This window comes from Humulus lupulus, chromosome 6 (assembly GCF_963169125.1).
Source record: "Humulus lupulus chromosome 6, drHumLupu1.1, whole genome shotgun sequence".
NCBI classification, from domain to species: Eukaryota; Viridiplantae; Streptophyta; class Magnoliopsida; order Rosales; family Cannabaceae; genus Humulus; species Humulus lupulus.
In genome coordinates, this window is record NC_084798.1 from 113,233,922 (window position 1) to 113,255,383 (window position 21,462).

The following is a 21,462-nucleotide window of genomic DNA, read 5'->3' on the forward strand; positions in this document are numbered from 1 at the left end:
GCTTCCAGGTATCAGCCACGTGTCAAGAGATTATTTGCCACGTCACCAATGCTAATTTATTGGATAACATTTGCCCCCCAAAGTTTATTTACTACGAACAGTAAATGAACTTTGAACGAACGACTCTTCGGTAACCCCTCCTGATGTGTCAGAACCCTTCGTGTGTTCTTGAAAAAAGCAACCCACTTCTGTCTAATCGTGTCTTTTCAGTTCCCCAGAAACGATTTCGACGGCCATCACGTTTCCCCATACTTTGAAAAAGGAAAACTAATGATTACACTTTTTAATATCAGAGACAAACTTATATAAGACCGTCGGAGCCTCTTCTTTGTTTTTACGCACGCCATTATCTTTGCAGAAAACCCTAAAAACCAGAGCTTTAATCTTCTCCGGAGACCGTTTTCTTGCACTTCCAAGACTCAGACTGCGGACTCTTTAATCTCCGAAGACCTTTCTTCCACCTTCACGATCACTTTTCTTGGTAAGTTTTCGAAACCCCACGCTTCTAATTTCTCGTGATGCATGCTTCTGGTGGTATACTGTTTAAGTCTTTCTGTTTCTGGTTTAAAATGCTTGTAGACAAAATGTTTTGTAGGCGCAGTAGAGTTACGAGTTAGTTTAAAAATCCAGGATCATGCTTTTTAGGACGTAAAACCGAAGTAACATTTCGATTTTTAAGCCAGTTGAAAAATAAATTTTTCCCGCCCTAAGGGGAGTTGAAAAAGCTTTCACAGAAAAACTTTTTACTTTCACCCTTTGATCCGCTTTTCAAACTGTTCGTGTAGAAAAACTAGCCTTTTGATAGAATGCTGTTGTATAAAAGCCAAACTTTTATACTCGACCAGCGTTATTCTAAAAAGCTTTTTAGAGTTCTATTTCCTCACCTCCCCATTCTTCTGTTTGCATACCTTAATGCCAGATTTGTGGGGAGGTGAAAGACCCATCGACGACGACCTTCTTGCCCAGCTGCTCGAGGGGGAAGAACAACCAGCTGTACGTGTCCACAAGATTCCTTTCTCGCGATCCTCTTCTAGACCACATCCTTCCTCTCCAATGGCCCGCTCCAAGTCTTCTGGCAAGAAAAGGCCTGAGTCTGAAGGCAACCCTACTCCTCCTGCCCAGCCTGATTCGCAGGCTAGGGCTCCCTCAACCAGCGGTCGAGAAAATCTTGTTCCTGACCCTAATATCCAAACTAGGGCTCGTCCTCGTCATCGGAATCCGCCTGATGTCGAGTGGTATACTCCCCCAGCCAGTTCGGTGACCCTTCGAATGGTTGCCAACTGCTTCAGGAAATTCCCCCTTACGGGGGTAACCATTATACGTCCCACCGCGGACCAGAGGGCTAACCGTCCAGGAGGGGCGAACAGCGCCTGGTCCCTGTATCACATTGAGGCGGGAGCTTATCTCTCTCTTCATCCCTTCTTTGTGTGGGTGGCCAATTATTTCGGCGTCGCTCCCTTCCAAATAACTCCAAACGGACATAGGATGCTGGCCGCACTCTATGTCCTGTACAAACTTAACAAATGGCCAGAACCTTCACCCCACGAGGTCAACTATCTTTTTGACCTCAAGTCCAACCCACAACACAACGGGACGGGCTTTTTCCACTTCTGCCACCAGGAGACCGGCCGGACGTTCTTGAGTGGTACTACCCATATATCAAACGTGGGGCACTACAACAAGGAGTACTTCTTTACTCCAAACATAACCAGTAACAACTTGGCCTTCGCGAGAGGAGGTATAAACTTGTCTTCGTCTGGTCGATACTTTAACATAGAGTGTTTCCTTTCATTTTTTCTCAATCTTAATCTGTTTTTCAGGCCCTTGGTTACGTCCGACCCCAACACCAGACATGGTGTTGAGGTCTAACACTCTGGCCAGGATGTCTGATGCAGCAAAATGTGTCAAGACCCTGACACTCGAAAAGAACTTGAGGTCGTCTGGCCTCCTGGCTCCTCGCCATGAAAATAGAGGGTCCGTGGTGGACGAAGCCACTGCCGAGGGGGTTCCCGAGCAGCAACCTCCTGTGCCTCCTCCTAGGAGGAGGCCAACAGGAGTTACGATCAGGGAACCCACGGGTAGCCCTTCCGTAGAAAGGCCTTCTGCTCCCCAAGGCAAGGGGAAAGAAAAGGCCAAAGAGCCTATTGTTGACTTGGGAGAATCTTCCGATGATAATGATAAAGTTATTTCGCTTTTAAATGGTTTGCTGATTCCCTGTCACTTGTTTGACGGGGATGGTAACTTTACATATGCTCCAAACTTAGGGTCAGACTTCTTCATGCCAGATAATGAGTATATGACTAATAGAGTCAATAGTGTAGCGACCAGTAGTTGTAGCTCGGGCATTTACTTTGTTACCTCCTTTCAATTGTCTAACTTACTCTCACCTGCCTCCTTTTTATAAACTTGCTATGTTTATCTTCATGCAGATATGTCAACTCCCAACATTTTTGACATGTACCAGGCCGAGGAGGAAGAGGAAGTTCCTCAACTCCAACGGAAGCCTAAGAAGAGAACTGGTGAATCCAGTCGAGGCCCTCCAGCCAAGAAAGGTCGATCAGAAGATCCTCCTCAGGGTACGCCTACTGGGCAAAGTCCTGCGCCAACTGGGCGAACTCCTACTCCTCCTCCAGCTTCTTCTGAACAGCAAACTACTCCTGTTCGGCCGAATCCTCCAGCTGCGCCTGCCAGGGAGCATCTTTCTCGTGAAGAGGCTCATGGGGCCAGACTCATGGGTCCTGCCATTCGATCTGCCAGGGACCGCCTCGATCGCATTGGCAAAGGCGAGCGTGTTAGGGTCGCAATGGTTCAAGCTGAAGAGCTGCCAGTCGACCAGATCCTGAATAGGGCTCTGAACGAAATCTCCAGCGTAAGTGTTTCTTTATTCTTCGAGTCTTTAGTTTTTTAGTCCTCGTGATAAGTTCTAACTCCTTTTTCTTTGTGCACAGGCCTTACTTTCTGCCATTACTGCTCGTACCCGAGCCCAGGCTTACATCGAGCAGGCCGAGGCAAAAGCCATCGAGAGGTATCAAGTGAAGGCGGCCGAGGAGCTTTCGGCTGCTAAGGCTAAGCATGCTAAGGAGTTGGAGGCAGTGATCCGAGAGAGGGATGCAGCGGTGACTAAGTTGTCCGAGGCTGAAGCTGCGAACGAAGAAGCGGTCAAGTTGAGGCAAGAGTACCGGGAGTTCAACAAAACCCATCTTTGCGAGATCAAGCATCTGGGGGAGGTACTCAAGACCAAGGATGAGGCCATTCTCTCCCTCGAGGGCAAAGTGAAGCAGTTGGAGCTTGACAACTCCAAGAATCTGGAAAAGTACAAGAGGACAACACTCCGATGTTTCTACAATTTCTAGAAACACAATCAGGGTGCTGACTTTAGCTACCTTTCAGAGGAAGTCAGAACTGCGGAGCTGGCCCGATGTGCTGCCCAACTAGCCGAAGAGGAGGCAAGAGCCGCGACCCCTGCCACTCCAAGCGTCGCTGGTTTGGAAGAAGAAGATGCTGTTGAGGACGTGACTAACCAGGATGCTGCCCAGGACCCTCCGGCCCCGAATACCTCTTGAATTCTTCTCATTTATTTTTTTTCTTTTTTGGATATACGACCCAAGGGTCGTGATGTAAAGACAGTAGTTTCTTTTTTAAACTTTGCTGCACGGGCAGCAAATCTTTTTACTTGAACAGTTACATCCAAGCTGCGATGCTTGCGGTGTAAAAGCTTAAATCTTGATGCTATAATATCTTTACTTATTATAACATTTGTCCGTATGACCGAACTTAGCATAGTACTTTGCCATGATTTAACAAACACAAATTTTGAAAAATACTCTAAGTACTGTAGCATGCTTTCACTTATTTTGTTCATGTGTTTACATACCTTGAGAAGTATGCTTTGCTATCGATGTGCCTTATATGCCCCCCAAGTGATCGAGGAGCTTTAGGTCCTTGGTCACTTGCCTTGACCATAACCTGCTCGAACATTCCTGTTCGTAGTAAAACTGATACTTGTAATACAGCAAAACAACACACGTAATGAACAAATACTTGTAAATATAAATTCACAAAGGTTGGCAAGAATGGCTGGCTGAGCACAGTCCCTTATAATCTCGTATTAAAAATGGACTAAACATGTCTTTACGAGTGATTCTGAAATAGAATCTTACATATACGAGCAGTTAGCCATACAACGTGGCTAACCCTCTTTGCAAAACTTGTAAAAATTAAAAAGAGAAATTTAAACAAGCCAGTCCTTTAAGAAGGGCTGTTCATTGATAATACTTGCGCAGGTGTTCTCCATTCCAATAGCGCGGAACGAGATCTCCGTTTAAGCGTGCAAGTTTGTAGGTGCCTGAGTGAAGGACTTCTTCAATCTGGTAAGGTCCTTCCCAGTTAGGTCCGAGCACTCCAGCAGTGGGGTCGCAGGTATTTAAGAAAACTCGTCGTAGCACCAAATCTCCGACGTTGAATTTTCTTTCTTTAACTTTGGAGTTAAAGTACCGGGCGACTTTTTGCTGGTAAGCAGCAACTCGGAGTTGAGATTTTTCTCGCATCTCGTCGATCGAGTCTAGGGACTCCATCATCAGCTGGTTGTTCACGTCCTGGTCGTAAGTCAAACGCCGATGTGAGGGGGGATCTAACTCGACAGGTAACATGGCCTCATATCCGTAGGCTAGGGAAAATGGGGTATGCCCTGTTGCTGTTCGGTGGGATGTTCTATACGACCAGAGGACTTCAGGTAGTTGTTCTGGCCACGCTCCTTTGGCTTCTTCAAGTCTTTTCTTCAGGGTGTCCTTAAGAGTTTTGTTCACGGCTTCAACTTGCCCATTTTCTTGGGGATGTGCGACTGAAGAAAAATTTTTAATGACTCCATGCCTTTCGCAGAAATCAGTGAATAAATCACTGTCAAATTGGGTCCTGTTGTCTGAAACTATCTTCCTGGGCAATCCATATCGGCATACAATGTTCTTGATGACGAAGTCAAGAACTTTTTTGGTCGTGATAGTTGCGAGTGGTTCAGCTTCGACCCATTTTGTGAAGTAATCGACTGCCAAAACTGCGTACTTTACTCCTCCTTTCCCTGTTGGCAGGGATCCAATCAAATCTATCCCCCATACTGCGAAGGGCCATGGGCTCTGCATCTGTTTTAGTTCATTTGGAGCTGCTCGTGGGATCTTGGAGAACCTCTGACATTTGTCGCATCTTCGTACATACTCCATTGAATCCTCGTTCATTGTTTGCCAGAAGTAACCTTGTCTTAGAACCTTTTTTGCCAAACTCTGCCCCCCAGCATGATCTCCGCAGAAGCCTTCATGCACCTCCCTCATGAGCTCCTTAGCTTTTTCTGGTGTAACGCACCTGAGCAGTGGCATTGAATATCCTCTTCGATACATAATGCCATCGACCAGTATGTACCTAGCGGCTCGCCTTTGCAGAGTCCTGGCTTTGTTTCTATCTATCGGTAGTGCACCATTTGTCAGATACTCCAAGTAAGGCGCCATCCATGTATCTTTCATTCGAATTTCCATACTGGACTCAGTTGCTTGTATACTTGGCTTGCTCAGTCTTTCCACTGGCATAATGTTCAAAGTGTCAGCGTCCTTCGCGCTCGCGAGTTTAGCTAAGGCGTCTGCATTCGAATTCTAGTCTCGTGGGATTTGCTGGAGGGTGTACTTTGTAAACTGGGCTAGCAAATCCTTCGTTTTGTTCAGGTAGGCCATCATCTTTAAGCCTCGTGCTTGATATTCTCCCAGGACTTGATTTACGACTAGCTGAGAGTCACTGTAAATATCAAGCGTCTTTATGCTCATATCTTTGGCCATTCTCAATCCAGCTAGGAGTGCTTCGTATTCCGCTTCATTGTTTGATGCTGCGAAGTCGAACCTGATTGCGCAGTGAAATCGATGCCCCTACGGCGTTATCAATATCACTCCTTCTCCAGCGTGGGATTCGTTGGATGAACCGTCCGTGAATCGCTTCCACAAAGGAGTTTTGTCTTGAAGCATGGGCGCTTCAGGCTGTTCGCACTGCTCACTGCCTGGGAGTTCGGTGAACTCCGCGACAAGATCGGCCAAAACTTGTCCTTTTATTGCTGCCCGCGGTGAATAAGTTACATCGAACTGCCCTAGTTCAACTGCCCATTTTAATAATCTTCCAGCCGCCTCAGGTTTTTGGAGGACTTGCCGAAGGGGCTAGTCGGTTAGAACTGTGATAGGATGGGCTTGGAAGTAAGGACGCAACTTCCTGGAGGCTAGAATTAAGCAATATGCTAATCTTTCGATTGGCGGATATCTTAATTCTGCACCGATCAACCTTTTGCTGACATAATAGACTGCTTTCTGTACGCCTTCTTCCTCCCGTACTAGTACCGCACTAGCAGCAACTTCGGTAATCGCCAGATAAATATACAAAGTTTCTCCTTCGATCGGTTTTGATAAGATGGGAGGTTGCGCCATATGAGTTTTTAAGGCCTGGAATGCTTGTTCGCAGTTTCCCGTCCATTCAAACTCCTTATTCCCCCTGAGTAGATTGAAGAATGGGACGCACTTGTCAGTTGATTTCGAGATAAATCTACTCAGGGCTGCGATCCTCCTAGTTAAACTTTGTACATCCTTAATCTTCTCTGGCGACTTCATGTCGATCAGGACTCTTATCTTGTCGGGGTTGGCCTCGATTCCTCTTGAATTTACTATAAAACCCAAAAAATTCCCTGATCCGACTCCAAAGGAACACTTGAGGGGATTCAACTTCATCCGGTACTTGCTTAGCACATTGAAGCATTCTTGTAGATCCCTCACATGTCCTTCTGCCTTCTTAGACTTTACCAGCATGTCATCCACATATACCTCCATGTTTGCACCGATCAGCTCCTTAAACATGTGGTTGACTAGCCGTTGGTAAGTCGCACCTGCGTTTTTCAGTCCGAAGGGCATCACTTTGTAACAGTACAAGCCCGTATCAGTCCGAAAGCTGGTGTGATCCTCGTCAAGGGGATGCATGCTGATCTGGTTGTAGCCTGAATATGCATCCATGAACGAGAGGATCTCTTGTTCTGCAGTTGCATCGACCAGCTGGTCGATCCTTGGGAGCGGGAAGCAGTCCTTTGGGCAGGCTTTATTGAGGTCCGTAAAATCCACACAGGTCCGCCATTTGCCGTTAGGCTTGGGGACCAGCACCGGATTGGAGACCCACGACGGATAAAACGCAACCCTGATAAACCCGTTCTCCTTAAGCCTTTTCGACTTCTTCTTTCAAGGCCCTTGATCTTTCTTTATCGAGCAGCCTTCTCTTTTGTTGCACGGGTGGAAAGGTTTTATCTATGTTTAGGACATGGCTGATTACCGCATGATCTATCCCAACCATGTCTTTGTGCGTCCAGGCGAAAACCTCCTGGTTCTTTTGCAAGAATTCCACCAGTGCTTACTTTATAGTAGGCTCTAAGTTCTTCCCAACCTTTACGACTCTGGCCGGGTCTTTTTTGTCGAGTTGGACCTCCTCCAAGTCCTCGACGGGTCCAACATTTTCTTCAAAATCCCCAAAGTGAGGATCCAAATCTCTATCCTCACTTTGGGCAACACCCTATTTGGTGACTTCACCACCGGATTGGGCTTGCGTGTCTATTGCCATCTGCAATCGATCTGGGGTAGTGCTCCTCGATGTCCCACTTTTCGCCTTTGTGATCGAGGCATTGTAGCACTCCCTGGCTTCCCTTTGGTTCCCTAAGATGCGTCCTACCCCCGCGTCTGTCGGGAATTTCATGGCTAGGTGCCACATAGAGATGACGGCCCGTAGATCAACCAGTATGGGCCTTCCAATAACGGGGTTGTATGCCGAAGGGCAATCGACCACTACAAAAGTGGTGAGTAATGTCCTTGTTGCGAGCGCTGTACCCGTCGTTATTGGAAGTTTGATCATTCTGGCAGGGGCGAGTCCTTCTCCAGAGAAGCCGTATATGGTTTGATTGCAGGGCTTTAAGTCTTTTACGGACAGCTTCATGCGCTCCAGTGTTGATTTATACAGGATGTTCACTGAACTTCCTGTATCGACCAGTACCGTTTTTACCATCATATTGGCCATCTGGATGTCCACGACCAGCGGATCGGAATGTGGGAACCGGACGTGTTGGGAATCGTCATCAGAGAAGGTTATCTCACCCTTCTCTGAGCGAGCCTTTTTTTGTGCACGGTCCTCCACAGTCATCATCTCGATGTCATGGTCGTGACGTAGAGTCCGAGCGTATCATTCTCTGGCCTTTCCGCTATTTCCCGCGAGGTGCGGGAAGAGTGTTCCGGCCATGGGGGCAGGCTGTAATGGTGGCGAGCGTTGGCGTGTAGACGCCTGCTCGTTGCCACCTGGAGCTTCTCGTTGGGAAGTTCCCGAGGCCCGTATGTACCTTCTCAAGTGCCCTTGTCTAATAAGGAACTCGATTTCGTCTTTTAACTGGTTGCATTCGTTAGTCTCATGTTCGTAGTCGTTATGGTAACGACAGAACTTGGTGGTGTCTCTTTTCGAAATGTCTTTTCGGATGGGTCCCAGTTTTTTGTAAGGCACACTAGAGCTTGTGGCCTGATAAACCTCTCCCCGAGACTCGACGAGGGCAGTGTAGTTAGTGAACCTAGGTTCATAACGGTTACCCTTGGCTCGTTTGTTGTCGGAGGTGGAAGGCTCGTTATACGGCCGTTTCCCCCCATTTTTGCCATTACTGTTGCCGTTTCTGTGGCTTTTGTCGTTGCCATTAGGTTTGGAACCATTGGCGGCTTTGGCAGGTTCGGCGACCTTCTTACCCTTGTTCGAGGGTTTTCCATCATCAGCAATGGCTTCCTCGAAATTGATGTAACGATCAGCTCGGTCCAGGAACTCCTGGGTTGTTTTAACTCCTTCCTTTCGGAGACTCTTCCAGAGGGGAGAGCAACGCTTTACCCCCACGGTAATGGCCATCATCTTGCCTTCGTCCCCTACTGTTTTTGTTCCAGCTGCCGCTCGCATAAAGCGCTGGACGTAATCCTTCACTGACTCTCCGTCCTGCTGGCGAATCTCGACCAGCTGGTTTGCTTCAGTTGGGTGCACACAACCCGCATAGAAATGTCCGTAGAACTCCCTTACGAACATTTCCCAGGAAACTATGCTTGCAGGCGGGAACTTAAGAAACCACTCCTGCGCTGCTTCAGAAAGTGTTGCAGGGAAGATCCTGCACCGAGCGTCTTCGGACACTTTCTGTATGTCCATCTGAATCTCAAATTTATTCACGTGCGAGACTGGGTCCCCATATCCATCAAAGTTCGGGAGCGTAGGCATTTTGAACTTGCTGGGAGTTTCAGCGTTAGCTATCCTCTGGACGAAAGGAGTACATTTTCTCCTGTCGTGGTCGATATAAGAAGTTCTTCCTCCGACCAGCTGCTGTACAGCTTGATTGAGTGCGTCTATCTGGGCTTGCATTGCGGCAGGAATCGCGGTGGCATCTGTGGCTGGGGGGATGTTCTCGCCGTGCCTCTCGCGACGATCGTTGAGTACATCTCTCAGGTCCTCTTCTCTTCCTCGCTGCTCGCTACCTCCGAGCCGGTTGAAGACATTATTTTGTCTGGGTTGCCCCCCAGCATCTTGTCTATTTGGCTGGTCACCTTGAGGTACTTGGCTCCTGCCTTTACCTCTTTCTCCATTCCTCCCACCAGCATTTCCCTTGCCTGAGTCGGCCTCATTGTACCCGTGGCCATCTCTGAACCTTGACTGGCTGTGGTGAGACCGACTGTTCCCTCTATTCCCGTCTCTGGCAGAAACGCCCCGAGCGTTAGAGGGTGGCCTGCGCTGGTCGCGGTGTCCCCGTGCATTATCATGCCGTGGGGGTCCACGGACCGCAGAGCCTAGCTCCGAGTCCCTCCTGTTACCAGGAGGGTAGTGACCTCTGTTCGCTGGGTTTTGCCCATCATTCTCATGGCGCCTAGGACTACGAGGCTGACGCTCGGCCCTATTTTGCCTTTGCTGCGGGGGATTACCCCGAGCAGCTTGGGATGGTGGATTTGCCTCAGGGTCCAACGGGACATCGTCATGGGGCGTCTGAGGCTGCTCGGGCCTTTGCGGACTTGAAGGCTGAATTGGTGGGCTAGGATTGGGACCCTTCTGGGGTGGCCCATTTGCAGGTTGGTCAGGTTGCGAGGCAGGTGCGGCCTGATTTCTAGCCAACAGCAAGGCTGCTTCGAGGGCGGCCATGGCTTCGGTCTGGCGGCGATCCACCTCCGCCTGTCTCTCGCTCAATTCCGCACGCTGCCGATCAATCTCCTGCTGCTGCCGCGCCATAACTTCTGCGGCAGTCTCTTGATTGGCCCTCAGATTAGCCAATTCTTCCTGCAACGCGCCCAGGGTGCTCTTCAGCGTCGCATCGTCCATTTCCTCCTCTTCAAAATCTAGTTGCGGCTCATCTTCCGCCATGCTTGCAGGGGGAGGAGGAGGTGGTGGATTCGACGGTGCAGCGGCGGTTGCCTGCCCAGTTTTCCTTCCTGCTTTCGCCATTGGTTTTCTTAACAACAACAAATCAATCTCTCAATGAAAGCACCAGAATGTTGACCCAAGATTTGGCCAACTGACACGGAGTCAAAACGTGATTGATATGGACGAATGTATAGAGAAGAACGCAATGACAAAATTAAAGAAAACACAGTAATTTATAGTGGTTCGGCCCCAGGATCTGGTAATGACCTACGTCCACTTAGAATAGTATTGATATAAAATCAGGAGGGTGATCAAAAAACCAGAGTTCAATGAGTTTCACTCTCTTCTAAAGAACAATACAGATTTATTTGGAGAATTACTATTGCTTCCTCTGATTCCAAAGTCCCAAGAAAAGTCCCCTCCCTTGAGCTATCTCTTCTTATTTATAGGCTCAAGGAGGGTTACAAGAGATTGTTACAGATATTCTTCCCTGAATAATCGGGTATCCAGAAGATTGTATGAGATAAATTCGGGATTCATAAAGATTTTCCCTCAAATGTTGCCTTGTATGCGGAACTACCGACCAGACTGGTCGCGGGTAAGACAGGCTTGCCCTGCTTCTACTGTGTCTCCTGGTTGATGCTCTAGCAGACGCTTCCAGGTATCAGCCACGTGTCAAGAGATTATTTGCCACGTCACCAATGCTAATTTATTGGATAACAGTAAGGAACTATCAGTAGATTTGATCGAGTTGGGTATGGATTATTTTGATATGATCTTGGGGATGGATTGGCTGTTCAAATATGGGGCTACTATAGACTACAGGAAGAAGATGGTGACTTTTGAGCCTGAGGAGAAGATCCCTTTGTTTTCATGGGTGTTGTGCATAGACCTCGCACACCCATGATATCAGCATTGAGGGCTAGGTGCCTATTGCAGGGAGGTTGTATAGGTTTACTAGCTAGTGTGGTGGATACCACCAGGGTTATGTCAGTAGGGTCGGGAGAGACAAGGTTGGTACGTGAGTTCTTGGATGTGTTTCCTGAGGATTTACCAAGGTTTCCGCCACACAGGGAGATTCAGTTTGTCATTGAATGAGCATCGAGAACAGAGCCAGTGTCGAGGGCACCATATAGGATGGCTCCGGCAAAACTGAAAGAGTTGAAGATACAAATACAAGATCTTCTTGATTTGGGATTTATTAGGCCTAGCTTCTAACCATGGGGTGCTCCGGTTTTGTTTGTGAAGAAGAAGGACGGGACTCTAAGGATGTGTATAAACTATAGGGAGTTGAACAAGTTGACCATCAAGAACAAATACCCCTTACCAAGAATCGATAACCTGTTCGATCAACTGCAGGGAAAGACGGTGTAACAACCCAAATTTTGCTAATATGGCTTAAGGGCCTTGATTAGTGTGTCGGGGAGCATAATTGGTATATGTGTGATTTTAATGATTAAATAAATGATTATATGATTATGTGGATATGTGAAATGCATGTTTATGAGTATTAAATATGTATGTGGGCCATGTTTAGCTTATAAGGGCATATTTGTAATTTTGGCCTGTTGAGGGCATAAATATAATTATGAGTGATAAATTGTTGAGACTACATTATTATGTGGATATATTTGCATTATATGGCTTGAAACGGTCCTAGTGAGCGGATTGGCAAAATAGTCACGGCATGGATTTACACTCGACTCGGGGGGATCCTGAGGGTATTTTCGGGAATTTAGAAAATATATCGGGGACTATTAGACATTGGGTAAATAATTGGTAATTAATTGGATGACGAGATCAATTGGTAGATATTAGGAACACTCGAGCAATTAGTTGGAAATTGGGAGCAAAATGACCATTCTATCCGTAGGGGCTAATTGAGGGTTAGTAAACCTTGGAGGGGCATAAAGGTCTTTTGTTTAAGTGATATACTCATAATTATTGTAACAAAACAGAAAGTGGTAGAATAACTCAAGGAAAGAAAGAAAAGCTCTCAGCTCACCCTCTCTCATCTCTCTCACATACTCCCTCTCTCCCACTCTCCCTTAATGAATTTTGAAGCTAAGGACCCAAGGGGTGCATAAACTAGGCTTGGGCAGGAGATCTTTGAAGGAAAACAGAAGGAATTGGAGCTGGAGAACAAAGGAGAAGTTAGTTATATTTAAGGTAAGAGCTCCAGTTTTCATCCTTGTATTTTGTTGGGTTTCTAGGTATAAATTAGTTGATGACTTTAGTTTAATGGAATAGAATGGAGCTGAGTGCCCTAGAGCTTAAGAATAGATTTTCTAGGTTCTTGGGTGATGAATTCTGGTTGAATTAAGATAGTAAATGAGGAGTAATTTCTGAGGTTTTGGTGCTAAAATGGGTAGTTTAATCTTGAATTTGTGGCTGGCTCAGTGTTGAATTGATGGGAGTTGATAGGGAAAATTCTGGGTAGAGTCTTGGTGTTCTTGGCTGGGAAGAAGAAGAGAAAATACAGATTTTCTGGGTTCGAAAGGGGCTCCCTGCGACCCAGCCTGGGGGCGTCGCGGCTCGTGTGGCCATTTTGGCCTGAGGATGCCTCTATCTTGGGGGCGCGCCGCGACTCACTAGGCCAAGTCGCGGCCCGCCTCCCCTTTTGGCTGGGGTCCTTGCTCTCTGACTTGGGGGCAATTCGTGACCCACTAAGCCAAGTCGCGACCCGCCTGGGGAGTTTAGCCTTAGTAGGCGCTCGGGACAATTTCTACTACCTGGTTTAGTAGAAATTAAGGTCCCAAAGGCTAGTTTCTATCTCCTAGGTATTTTATTTCGATTGGTGGATACCCATTAGTCTTTGTGACTAGGTTTCTCGCCAAGGCTCGGGGCTATGGATCGTGCTCAGAAACATTTCACTTTCTCCACTCGAAATTAAAGGTAAGAAAACTGCACCCTTGTGTGGCTGTGTTGGGACTAAGGTTCCCTACATTTGAATACATATGTTGTATGATTATGATATGCCATGTGAGCATGAAATAAACGGCCTAAGATTGCCAGGACTGATATTTGCGCACAGGACATGGCTTGGCCATTGAGAATTGAGGTCAGCTAGACAATCACCGAGCTCGGTCTAAGCAAGCCGGAGTCAGTGGGTTAAATAAAGGGTGCGGCCTAAGGGCGTCGACCCTGAGTATTGTATGATGATTATGATAAACTGAGGAGTATTAATATGTTTACCATTGCTAATCTGATGCTTATAGCTTGTTAAATACTGGGATGAATGGCTTGTGAATCATTGATTGTCCTTTCTGATTAGGTGATTGTTATGACATGCTGAATAATTGGTTAACCATTTTATGGATCATTTGATTGTCATCATTGTTTATGCTATGTTATATGGTTTTCTTACTGGGCCTCGGTTCACGGGTGCTACGTGGTGCAAGTAAAGGCAAGGGTAAGATGGATCAACCATGAGTTGGAGAGCTCTGGGGGCGAGGTGTACATTGTCAGTTGCTCGTCCGCCACGACCGAGGGATTGTACAGGAACAGAAAACCTAAAATGTGTATTCTGCCATTAGAGTGGCCTTTGCTTGTATATGACTTTTGGAAGTTTGTAAATTTTTCCTTTAACCATGTTTTTAGGATCCTTGGTACTAAATGTTTATTTAAATGAAAAAGTATCCGTCTATGTCCAAAAATCTTTTAACCCTAACTTGTTTATGACTTTAGGAACACGTTTTGAACAAAAAGACTTGATTAGCAAGTCTTGCACTACTTTAAACACACAGTGTAACGTTCTTGGTTACCTAGGGCGTTACAGACGATATTCTCGAAGATTGATCTTCGATCTGATTATCACCAGCTGAGTATCAAGGATGAGGATATACCAAAGATGGCCTTCTGAACGAGGTATGGGCATTATGAGTTCTTGGTCATATCGTTTGGTTTGACCAATGCCCCAGCAGCATTCATGGATTTGATGAACAGGGTGTTCAAGGACTTCTTGGATTAGTGTGTGATTGTCTTTATCGACAACATTTTGGTTTACTCTAGTTCAGAGGCAGAGCATGAACAACCTCTCCGACAGGTTTTGTAGAGATTGAGAGAGCATCGATTGTATGACAAGTTTAAGAAATGTGAGTTTTGGCTACCAGAAGTGACATTCCTTGGGCATAATTTTGGTGAAGATGGGATTAAGGTAGATCCGGCTAAGATAGAGGCAATAAGAGATTGGTCGAGGCCAAGGAACGCCTCAGAGGTTAGGAGCTTCCTTGGATTAGCAAGTTATTACAGACAGTTTGTGGAGGATTCTTGAAGATTGCTACACCGATGACAGAATTGACACGAAAGAATTTGAAGTTCACTTGGTCAGATAAGTGTGAGAATAGCTTCAAATAATTGAAGCGACGGTTGATTACTGCTCTGGTATTGAGTCTTCCTTCGGAGGGAGGGAAGTTTGTGGTATACTGTGATGCATCGAGGTTGGGATTGGGATGTGTGTTGATGCAAAATGAGAAGGTTATTGCTTATGTGTCACGGTAGCTGAAGGAGTACGAGCAGCGGTACCCTACCCATGACCTAGAGTTGGCAGCAGTGGTATTTGCACTCACTACTACAAAACTGGGCTATCCCGACACCCAACCACGACAGTCAACTCTGTTGACTGTCGTAATTGCTTAGCGGGACTCTACTCCGACGGTTAAAAACTGTAGGCATATAGACCAACGCCGACAGCTAATAACTGTCACCGTTGCTTTTGACTGTCGCTACTGACCCCAACGTCGACAGTTAATTCGAGACCGATGCTAACAGTTAAAATGTGTCGCTATTGAACCCAACGCCGACAGTTAATTCGAGACCAATGCCGACAATTAAAATGTGTCGCTATTGACCTCAATGCCGACAGTTAATTCAAGACCAATGCCGACAGTTAAACGTTGTCGCTATTGACCCCAACACCGACAATTAATAAAAGTCCAACGCCGACAGTCATAAAATGTCGCCGAAATTCAAATAAAAAATCTAAAATTATAATTAATGAATAGTATAATTTTAAAAATAAACTAAATTATGTAAATATATATTTATAAAAATTACGTATTTATTAAAAACTTTTAAAAATATATGTTTTTTTTTTCTAAATTTTTCATATTATTAACTTTTGTATTTATAATAATTTTTGTATCAAAATTTAAATTTATTGTTCTTTAACATATTTATAAAATTAACTATATTATTATTTAACATATTTATAAAATTTTTATATTATAATTTTAAAAATAAACTAAATTATGTATATATATTTATAAAAATTATTTATTTATTAAAAACTTTTAAAACTAGATTTTTTTTTGTTTCTAAATTTGTCATATTATTAACTTTTGTATTTATAATAATTTTTATATCAAAATTTAAATTTATTATTCTTTAACATATTTATAAAATTTGTATTAGTTAAAAAAGAGTTATTTTATTAATTGGAAAAATATTGCAAAAAAAAATAATGAATACTATAATTTTAAAAATAAAATAAATTATGTAAATATATATTTATAAAAATTATGTATTTATTAAAAACTTTTAAAACTAGATTAATATATTATAAAATTAAGTATATCATTAACTATATTATTCTTAACACATTTATAAAATTTGAATTAATTAAAAAAGAGTTGTTTTAATAATTAGAAAAATATTGTAAAAAAATTTAATATATAAATTTATTAGTTATAATTTTTTTTATTAATATATATATTTAAATATTTTTTTTATAAAATATATTGCAATAAAATGTGTCAAGAGAATTACAAAGTGTGAATTTTTTTAAAGAGGCAATGCCGACCTCTTTAAAAAAAATTCAGCCTCTTCATATTACCCCTCTTTCTTTTTTCTTTCTTTTCCCCTCTTCTCTTTTCCTATTCATGTCCTCCGACATCCTCTCTCTCTCTCTCTGACCAGCTCTGTCTCCTCTCCTCTCTCTGCGACTCACTCTCTCTCCTCTCTCCCTTCTCACCCATATGTAAATCAAGCAAATAACATGTTGATTTGCGTTGTAGAGGCTGATTTTTGCGGAACTCCTGCCGACTCTTTCTACCAGGTCTGCCCCGAGTGCACCGATGTTCCCAAAACTCGATTCAAGATCAAGGTTCATCTTTTTTTTCTTCTGGGTATTTGTTTTAGATACCATTTTCGTAGTTTCAATCAATGCTTATGTTTCTATATAGAGATCACTTTGATATTTGATATGCATCAAATTGGATTAGATTTTGGATTAATTAAAAGCAAGTAGTGGATTGTGTTATGACAATTCATAGGAAGCGGCGTTTAATGGCAAGAGTAATTTGTTGTTTTGTTATATTTGAGATGCAAGTTTAGTGATATCTTCATCCGATGCGGTGGTTATGACAAGGATTGTCTATTGGTTTGTGTTTTGGGGCGCCCCAATCAATGCTTTAGACATTGAAATAATGACATATATATTAGCTTATATCATCTTTATTTAAATGTTAAAATCTTGTGCAATTTCACTTCTAGCCAACGATCATGAAACTGGCCGTGCAGATTTTTTTTAGGAAAAAAAATGGCTCATTGCAATCATGATTATCACCAGCTGTTGAACATGATGAGCTGTTTAGCTCAAGGATTTTGCTCCCAGTCCTTATTTACAATGTTGCATTAAATGTCAACTAGTGAAGTTTGTTGTTTTTATCTACTTCTGTAGGCTGGTAAAGCATCAAGTGTGAGGAAATGGCAGGCTGCATTTACTACAGAAGGGTTTCTGGATATTGGCAAGACTTTAAGCCGGATCCAACGCGGGGTAAGTGCATCTTCATAATTCAATAGTCACTGTAAATTATAGTTTCATTGCATATTGATTCATGAAATCAATTATCATAGGCATGTAGAATTCTTTCCTGATAAATTTGCAATTTAGCTTTCTGGAGAACTCTGAATTGAAGAGGTTGGCTCATGTTATTTTTTGGATACTGTAATTACTTCAAAACTGATCATTGTTTCTACTAGCATGCTAAAGCATTGTACTACATTTGTAGATACAGATATGTAACTATTCAGGCTAACTAAATCTTATAATCTGAAGAACCAATTATAAGTACTTTTCTTATAAGTTTCTGACTTTTTCCTCTGGGCTCTACATTTTTTATGATAAGAAATGGAAATCAACATACTAAAGAAGCATAGAAGAATTGGGCTTGAAAATTCATGACTTTGGTATAGCACATTGTGAAGAGTTCCATTAAAGAAAATGTGAAGTTCATCTGTTTTTGTATATTTCTCACTCTAATAGTATAATCACGTACATGTCACTTTAAGAGTTGTATATGATCATGTAGTTCTGGAAGCGAAATTTGAGTTTTAATGCAATAAGTGACACTACATTTAAAAAATACTCTATTATTATATAACTCTCGTTTTGGTGCTACTAATGACGTTACTACCCAAAATACCCTTGGCATAATTTTCCCTCTCTTTTTCTCATAATCTTCACTCTCTATCTCTTATGTTTTCCCTCTCTATCTCTCAAACTCTCGTACACACAAAAAAAGCCAGCCACCATTAATTTGCATTTCGGATCTAGGGGCAAGTTGTGAGTCTTTTCAAGTCAAGAAACTTCATTTTGGATTTCGGATCTAGAGGAAAAAATCGTATGGGTAAGTATATATTTGTTATACGTAGTGAGGAAACTTGTCTGGTTATATTACTTGTCTTATTTCGAACAGATCTATGTATGCCTTCATGTTTTATTGCAATTTTTCACTGTCGGAATGAATTTTGGATACTTTGTGCGTTTTTTTCTGGATTTTTTTCCTGCCTCGATGAGTTTCGATGAAACTCGATAGGTCTCGATGTGTTGCATGCATGCTGGCTCAATGGTCCTCGATGGACCTCGACGCCCCTCGATAGTATTAGGATGTTAATACCTCGATGGTCCTCGATTGTACTCGATAAAACTCAATAGGTGTATAAGAGTTTAATTGGATTTAATAACTCGATTGTACTCGATAAAACTCGATAGGTGTATAAGAGTTTAATTGGATTGTTTTCCTCGATAGTTCTCGATTGTACTCGATAAAACTCGATAGGTGTATAAGAATTTTATTGGATTGTTTGCCTCGATAGTTCTCGACTATACTCTATAAAACTCGATATGTGTGATCTCGATAGGACTCGACATATATCGATAGAAATCGATATTTTCTGTTTTATGTTGTTTAACTTTTTTATCTTTTTTTTTGTTTTTTTGTTGCAGATTCGACTGTTTCCGTATTTGTTGCATTCAATGGTGTTTGGGAACTCAAAAATAGAGATTGGATTTTTAGAGATGATGAAAATCAAGTTCTGCCCGTAGAGAAGGGTGTGACATATGAGCAACTGCTTGACATTCTGTACGATGAGCTTGAAGTGGATAAATGTGTGCATGCCTTGAAAATTGAGGTCCCGTACACATGCCTATCATAATCCGTCAAACCTACCGTTATAAAAAATGATAGGCATGTGCGTGCATTCATTGGGTTAGCATCGAAATGTGTAGAGAAGTTCATTCCTCTATGTGTGACATTGATTAAGAAGGGAGGTGTAAGAAATGCATCAGTTTCTGCCAGCGTTAATAAAGAAGTTCGATTTGAAGAGAACATTTCTCCTCCATGTCATGGTTTCAAAGGAACTCAAGGTGACGTTGGAACATGTGTTCCCGAGACAAATCCAGATGTCATAGTCCATGATGATATCCCGGTTAAAGATCCGTCATATGTGCATGACACGGCGGAGTACGATCCCTATGGCTACGAACCTTATGTCAACGACAATCCTGTTGCTGATGCAACAGATCTTGGTGGGCCAGATGTTAGGGCAGATTTTCCAACATAGAGTTCAGATGTTATGGTAGATGAGGAGTGCAGAATAGAAGATCGGCAAACACCTGGGACCAGCAGTAGTCGTCCAGATCCAAGTAGAACCGATGATAGTTTTAGATGGAGTTCTCCATTGGACTTAGGTGAAGATCATAGAACATGGAGTGCTCCCATGTTCACCAAAGAGGATATAGAGGCCTCACATCAACATCATTCCTCAACCAGCAAAGCTTCAGGAGAATTGCACCTTGGGAAGTTCTTTCAGAGCAAGCTTGAATTGAAAACCAAAGCATCCATATTTGCGATGAAGAATAATTTTGAGTTTATGGTGAAGAAATTTGGGATTGATGTGTGGTACATTACCTGCAAGGATCCTGATTGTGGTTGGAGATTGATGGGTAAGAAAAAAATGCGATCTGAAATGTTCGAGATTACTGTATACAACGAAGTACACACTTGCTCACAAGAAATTCAAGATAAGGACCACCGTCAAACATCACCGTGGGTAGTTGGGCACCTAATCAAGAGAAAATTTGCTACCAATGGTACTTGGTACATGACAAACAACACAAGGGAGGACATGAAGCACCATTTTGGGGTCGAAATGAGCTATGAGAAGGCGTGGAGATGCAGAGAAAAAGTTCTTATGTATGTCAGAGGGACACTTGAGGAATCATACTCCAAGTTACTTGGATACCTGTGTCAGTTGGAGCATAAGAACCCAGGTACAATTACTGATTTTGTAGCAGAAGATGGTCGTTTCTTGTATTGCTTCTTTTTCCTCGGTGTTTCTAGGCGTGGTTTCCAATACTGTCGTCCTGTAATTTGTGTGGATGGCACATTCTTGAATAATAAGTATGGTGGCCACATGCTCTATGCTGTTGCGTTGGATGCAAACAACCAGTTGTTTCCAATTGCGTTTGCATTGGTGGACACTGAGAACCATAGCTCTTGGACTTGTTTCATGAGAAAATTGAAGGAAGCCATAGGGGACGTTGAGAACCTTGCTTTTGTATCGGACATGCATAAAAGCATTAATCATGTTATGGAGCTTGTGTTCCCAGATGCGTATCACGGTGCATGTTACTATCATATTTGTATGAATGTTGTGGCAAAATTCAAAACTGACCATGTGCAAGACATCATGGGGTGTGCAGCGTACGCATTTCGAAGAGCGGAATTTCACAAGTTCTTTGACAAGATTAAAGTAATTGATCCGCCAATTGCTCAATATCTAGAGAGAATTGGCTTTGAAATGTGGGGTAACACTTATTTTCCTGGTAACCGATACAATATCATGACGAGTAACTACGCAGAAAGCTTTAACAATAAGACCAAGGAGGCAAGAAGATTTCTAGTCGCCGCTTTTCTTGAATTTATAAGATTCACTCTTCAGTCTTGGTTTGCAGATAAACGTGAAAGAGCTGCAAAAGCAACAACTGTGTTATCACTTGAGATGGAAAATGATTTGAAGCAAATAGGTGATAAAGCAATTTTTTTAGATGTCCAAGTCCTTGGTCATCATGAATTTCTTGTGGTCGATGGTAATGATGATGGTGAGGTGAACTTGGCCACAAAATCATGCTCTTGTGGCATGTTCCAAACCATTGGGATACATTGTGTACATGCTTTTGCTGCAGCCAGAAAAAGAAGCATAAACATTTACTCATTGTGTTCCCCTTACTATAGAATCGAGGCATTGAATGACACTTATAAAGATACTATTTACCATGTTGGGAACGAGGATGAATTGGTAATCCCTGATCACATCAGAGATACGGTTGTCGGCGTCTCCGTTGAGAAAACCTCTGTAGGAAGGCCCAGGAAACAAAAAGTGGGTAGGCGAAAGAAAAATCGCTATGCTTCACGCGGGGAAAAGATTGTCAAGTCACGTAAGTGTAGCATATGTGGTGGTAGTGGGCACAATAGGAAGTCATGTAAGGCTAGGATTTAAAATATTGTGTTATGTAATTATTTAATTGATTTTGCTGCATTTATTATATGGAATACTTCTAATATTTTGTTGGTTTGGATGTCGAGGCAGACACATTATGTGAATTTAATACTTTTTTATTTAATAACTTTTTTAAAAAATATTGTTTGATAAAAAATAATATACAAAATTAACTATATGATATACTATACAAAATGTGTAAGACAAAAATGTAAAGAGCATTACGGGGCCAAATTCTAATAGAACAGGTCCACACACCACTTG

The 21,462-nt window shown here is 43.1% G+C and overlaps 1 protein-coding gene across 1 annotated transcript; it reads left to right on the forward strand.

The window, feature by feature from the left end:
• Window positions 1–16,220: 16,220 nt before the first annotated feature.
• On the forward strand, window positions 16,221–21,244 carry LOC133782446 (uncharacterized). Its single transcript, XM_062221757.1, has 3 exons — window positions 16,221–16,519; window positions 17,096–17,191; window positions 18,644–21,244. The coding sequence occupies exon 3, from the start codon at window positions 19,273–19,275 to the stop codon at window positions 21,196–21,198; it is 1,926 nt and encodes a 641-aa protein (XP_062077741.1). The 5' UTR covers window positions 16,221–16,519; window positions 17,096–17,191; window positions 18,644–19,272; the 3' UTR covers window positions 21,199–21,244.
• Window positions 21,245–21,462: the final 218 nt, after the last annotated feature.

Coding starts and splice junctions, on each gene's coding strand:
- LOC133782446 (XM_062221757.1), top strand. CDS start 19,273: ATGGTAGATGAGGAGTGCAGAATAGAAGATCGGCAAACACCTGGGACC.